The sequence below is a fragment of the Lolium perenne genome, chromosome 2 (genome assembly GCF_019359855.2).
Source record: "Lolium perenne isolate Kyuss_39 chromosome 2, Kyuss_2.0, whole genome shotgun sequence".
NCBI classification, from domain to species: Eukaryota; Viridiplantae; Streptophyta; class Magnoliopsida; order Poales; family Poaceae; genus Lolium; species Lolium perenne.
The window spans coordinates 280434611-280440399 of NC_067245.2; the positions used below are offsets into that span (position 1 = coordinate 280434611).

Sequence of the window (5789 nt, forward strand, 5' to 3'; positions counted from 1 at the left end):
GCTGTAGCTGCGAGATCACCGCCTGCATCATCATCGGCGGCAGTATGATCACTGGCAATGAAGATCATCTCATCCAAAGTCAGCTTGCTTGAGTTAGCCAAACGAGTGAGCGTATGCCTCAGCAATCCTCCCCTCTGCAGTCCACCAATGAAAGCGTACATGGCGGTGGTGTGGTCGACGTTTTCGCACTCGTTCCTGCATGCCAACCATCGTGTGAGGTAGTTTCTTGAAGTTTCTCCCTTCTTCTGGATGCAGGCTTGCAGGTCGCTTGCCGTGGTAGGTCTTTTGTAGGTGCCTCTGAAGTGTTTCTCGAAAGCGGTCTTCAGGTCAAACCAGCAAAAGATGGAGTTCTTCTCGAGGTCACTGAGCCAGATCCGGGCTGGACCTACAAGGTACAACTGGAGCATGCGGCAGGCGATGTTAGGGGTTCCTCCGGCAAAGGTTACTGCATTATAGTAGTTCTCAATCCAGGTATCCGGCCTTTCGGTGCCATCATAATGCTTCAGATTTCCGGGTAGCTTGAGGTTCATCCTTGGCTTTGGTTCCTCTCGAATCATCCTGCCAAAGCACTTCGGACCAATGTAGTCGGTTCTGTATTCGTTAAGGCGATCCCGCGCGTCGCGCGGGCCGTGGTGAGGAGATTGTGAGCGAGAGCGAGATCTCCGGCCGTCGCCTCCGCCTCCACCTCCGCCGCCACCGCTAGGTGGTGGTGAGGGAGACCTGCGAGGTGGGCGGTCCGATTTCTTGCTTCCGCCATCTGATTCTCCTCGGCCTTCCCGGTGCTGGCTCCGGCTCCTGTGGCTGCCTTCGCCATGGCGCTGGCTGCCCTGGTCGTTCCGGCGAGGCTCTGGGTCGCGGCTCCGGCGAGGCTCTGGGCCGCGCTCCTCATTCCGACTCCTCCTGGGCTCGGGCTCACGAACATTGTTCTGGTTCCGGCGAGCGCTCCCTGTTTCTGTTTCTTGGCAGCATGTTGTCGCGGATAACAATCCCACCATGCCCTGGGGGCCTGGTGTTTCCGGCTGGACTACGGCGGCGAGGGGGGCGCGGGTAACCATTAGGCGGAGGAGAAGGATTGCGATATTTATCTCGTCCAGAGTACATTGGATCCTTTCCCTTTCTTGGATCTGACGAAGGTGTCTTTGACGGAACAGGGATCGGATTTGGGTGTTCCCTGGTTCTTCTTCTGCGCTCCGAGGATCCGGTGTGTGACTCATCATCGGGATGCCGATCGGCGCGGGCGTCCTTCTGCGCGGTAGATACACAGTTATCCGGATTGGATTCCAACCTGCGCGAAGTATCCGCCTTGCTTTGCTGCTGCATTGCTTGAAGCGACAAGTGTGCGGAGGTAGTTGATATCAACCTCTTCGTCCTTCTTCTTCAACAGCTCCGCAGCTTTTAGCATGTTGTCCTTTGGGGTTTCCATGCCGGTGCTCGCGGGCCGTGGCGAAGTTGATTCTGCGAGGCGGAATTGCTTCTCTAACAATTCGATCGGCCTCCGCCTGCGCATAAGTCATCTTTACTTCCCACTCTTTTGCCATGCTCTTCACCTGCTCGAGTGTGGCAGTAATTTCGCGATCCTGTCTGTCGAATTGGTCCGCCAAACCTGCAGCTTGTTCCCTTTCTTCCCTTAATGCGGCTTCGGTATCGGCGAGCTTCTTGGTAGTGGCCAGCATTTCCTGTCTAGTGGCCTCTAGAGCCTCCAGGTCTGCAGCGTCGCCCGGGATTATAGGTTTGTTAAGAACTGCTCGCGCAACCATCTCTTCAGCTGACAGGAGTTCCTCCGAGGAAGAATCCCTGTGGGGTCGCTCCCGTGACATTGGAGATCCTTGGCGGGATAGCTGAGGGTCGGATTGGCTGGTTGGCTCTTCAGATCCAGTTTGTCCCAGCGCTGCTACCGTTGCGAGAACCTGCTAGGGCCGGGCGGTGTCGACTTCTGGATGATCACCTAAACCTTACTCCCGTAGGTTGCGTTTAAACTCGTAAGTATCCATGGCGGGGTTATATCGGGTAATTGGGCTCATATGGCCCAAAATCGACTCTTCAACCGGAGCTTCGCTTTCTCCGACAGTGCTCGGCCCGATCCGGATCTGCGGCGTTTTACCGGTGCCTCTACTGCTCAGACCAGCTCCGTCTTCTTGAGGGGCGGTACCGGCGGTATGGGCCAAGAAGTGTACGAAGTGGCACCTCTGCTTTTCTAACACCTGGGAGACCCAGGCGGATCTGCATTGGTCTTCCACCGTTGTTTCCTGCACAGGGGCGGATTGGGTGGGCTTTGAAAATTCCAGATCCGAGGCGGAATCTTCCTTGGGAAGCTCCTGCATCTCAGATCGTATCTTCGCGACTGCGTCCAGCTCTGCGGCGGTCGCGTCTGCGTTACTTACCAGTGGGTTTCCGTCGGAATCGACGGTTTCCCCGATGAAGATGTGTATGCCGCCAATTGGGACGATGGAGAGCTTGACGGGGTTTGTCCTAGCCGGAATCCAACACTCATCCGGAGGGACGATCGGTAGATTTCCGGCGTAGAGGACGCGCCCCACAGCGATGGTGTCGTCGTAGCTTCCCACGGCGGAACCCTCCCGGTTCCGGCCTCCAGACGCCACAGGCCCCACGGTGGGCGCCAACTGTTGTTGCCTAATCGACGGTACCTCGGAGGAGGGATCCTCACGAGGGGGAGAAGAAGTAGGGGCCATAGGGCGGAGTGCACACGGGACGGTGGTACGCGATTTACCCAGCTTCGGAACACCTGCACGATGACAGGGCCTACTGCTGCTTGTCTGGAATTATCTGGGCGCTTTCGCGTTGTTACAATGAGTTGTTGTTCTGCCTCTAGGGCTCCCAGGATCCGGCTTATAAAGGCGCACGGATCTAGGGTTTACATGGAGAGTCCTAGCCGGATTACAGATAGCCTAACTACGGTACAATGTCTTGCCGTGTACGTCAAGGATCCGCCTTCCATATACGTCGTACTGGATCCGGGTTCCTCACGGGCCTCCGCGGATCCGGGTTCCTCCTAATGTCGGTACGGATCCGGCTTACTGATCCTGGGCTGGACTTCTTCCTTCATGATCAACAGCAACTGGGCCGCCCGATGGGCCACATGCCTCATCACCATCTGTGGGCCACCCGGGCTTGCCGGATCTAGGCACTGTCGATGGTACACCCATGAAGTATACCCACAACAGGGGGAGTCAGTCATGGAAGGTGCGCGACGAGAGTTGGGATCGGCGGCGCTATGCGAGATGGGAGAGGCGGTGGTAGGGGATCGTGATTTTCTTCTCCTCGGTGACAGACAAGGACATGGTGATGGCGGCCGGGTCCACGCGGTGGAGGCGGTGGCATCCGAGGAGATGGCAATGGCGGCCAGATCGGCGTGGTGGTGGCGGTGATAGACGAGGAGGAGGCGGATGCGAGAGGAGAGAGTGGAGGGCGGGGTGCGGGAGTAGAGATGGGTTCGGTTGAGGTGGGGCCAGAGTGAGGGGTGCGACGACGACGAAATGGACGAAGGACGTATTGATGTGTGGGCAGAATAAGGAACCACTTTAGTCTTTTTAAGTAGTAGAGATTAGCTCTCATCACGAGGAGCAGCAGTTCGTTTGCACCGAAAGCATGCGGAGAACACACGGACGATGGGAGTACCGGAGTAGTACTTTTGTGTTAAGCAAAATGAATCAAAGCAGAGGCGCTGTTTAGCCTGTTGAGTGGAAGATGCACATAATTGTGCCGTTGATCACTCGTAATTTTTGATCAATCTTGCATCGTTTGTATGTACCTTCCGATCAGGATCTGCTAGTTAAAAAACTTATATACTCAAAAGGGGAAAATAAGATTTGATATCGGTCAAAAATTGGCAAGACAACACTCTTTATAAGATTGCCTGGAATAATTACACAGCCACGGTGTTCTTGCACACCGGCTCTCCTCATTATACCCAACCCCAAAGGATCAAATCAAAAACGGGGATCTCCAGCCAAGGCAAGTCACTTGGTCTAGGTACTATGCTAAAAGATCGATCTGCGACAGCTGAATCAGCTAGATCGCCGGGGCCTAGGCGCACGCAGGCGCCGGCACTTGGAGCATGCCATGCCACTGGTGTACCAAGGTTCGCACTCTCGTCAGTTAGCTGGCGACGGGCACCTCCCTGGACTCCTCCCGGTGCCCTCGCGCAGACGCCGTCGCCGACGAGAACTGCCTCCGGGCAGCCGCCTTGGCCGCCTGCCTGGCGTCGAGGCGCATCTGGTAGTCGCGGCAGTCCTGGCTGCAGAAGGGCGTGTCCCCTCTGTACATGAAGACGTCGCTGTCGCGGGCGAGCTGCTTGGCGCACAGCGCGCACGCGTCCTGCGCGGGCATGCCGGGCTCGCCGAGCGGCTCGGCGTCGAAGAAGAAGGAGCAGGCTACGGACGCCGCCATAAGGTATGTCTGTAGGTAGCGAAGCTTCGCGGTGCGCTTGCTGGTGCAGGTGCGGGAGGAAGAGTGAGCGAGCGAGTTGTGTGGGGAGAGCGATGGGGGAGGCTGGGCATATATGGCTGCGCGGCAGGGCGACGGGCGCAGCGAGGCGACGGAAACTGGTTCGGCTCGGGCGAGACGAGCACATCGCACACGGGCTCAGGCAATACCGGGCGCCAGAGTGGTTTTGGTGTTTTCTATTGGGGGTATGACCCACGGACCCGCGGTGCCATACGGTGGGTGGCCCGGCTGCAGACGCTGGCCACCTACGTGGCTCCACCGCGACGAAAACGACAGGCACCATGTTGTGTTGTCCGAGAGACGTGGACGCGGGTCCCGCCGCCTGACAGAGACGGAGAGAGGCCGCTCCAGAAACGTCGCTCTTGTTGTACCCGCAAACTGTGTGCTAGCGATAGTGGTCTACGGAAAATGTATCTGGAGCCCAACTTATTGGATCCCTTTATTTAAAAAGTTTTACATTAATGTTTGAAGTTTACAAAAATTCTGAAAAAAAACAAGTACATATAGTGATCGATAATTTTGACAAACACCTAGATCGATAATTTTTTTGTGTAGGGTGGAATGCATTGAGACTTCACACGCAAAAACTAGACATTGTTTCCTATCCAAGCATATTTTCAGATTATTTTAGAAATGTTAAAATGCGTTTTTAGTACTTCCAAAATGAAGAGCTCAAGTGAGCCGGGGAGCCAAATTGAGGCGTCATCGACCGATTCTAAATTCAAGAACCCTGTACGAATACATGTTCTAGGGTATGTTTTTTTTCAAGTTTATAGTCGCTATACTTTTCGCCGTGAAAATGAATACTCTTCTCCAGAAAAGTCTATGTAAATATCCGCGGGATTTGCTAGTTCTTAGCTAGCGGAAAACTAAATTCGTGTTCAATTAAATCTTACACTATTTGATTTGCATCTTCATTCGTGCTACTCATGAGCTGCAAAAGGAGTTGCAACTGAATTTGATGACAACATCTAACTACGAACGAATTTAGTTCTCTGTCGGTTGAAAACTAGTCACACCCAATATTTACCCTTAGATTGTAAACATGGAGGAAATTGCTGTCCCTCTGGTTGGAATCCTGGGCATCAAATCTGCATCATGAGTTGGATCCGATCGGTTTAAACTAACATGATCGTGCTAAGGCTAATAATTAGCCAGCCAGCCTTTTCGCCAACTTCCGGGACAGGGTGCCGCACATGGTTAGCCACGGAAATAATAGGCCAACAGGACACACTTGTTATCATAATGCATATGTTATTTTCTGAGAAGATACAAGAATTTTTCGTATAGTACTATGAGTCTATGATGCCTTTTCACAATGCATT

General features: G+C 54.2%; 1 protein-coding gene across 1 annotated transcript; it reads right to left on the reverse strand.

Moving 5' to 3' along the window:
• Positions 1-3826: 3826 nt before the first annotated feature.
• On the reverse strand, positions 3827-4524 carry LOC127336531 (FCS-Like Zinc finger 17-like). Its single transcript, XM_051363351.2, has one exon. It carries the CDS (start codon positions 4405-4407, stop codon positions 4117-4119), a length of 291 nt encoding a protein of 96 aa, XP_051219311.1. The 5' UTR covers positions 4408-4524; the 3' UTR covers positions 3827-4116.
• Between the last annotated feature and the right edge of the window lie 1265 nt (positions 4525-5789).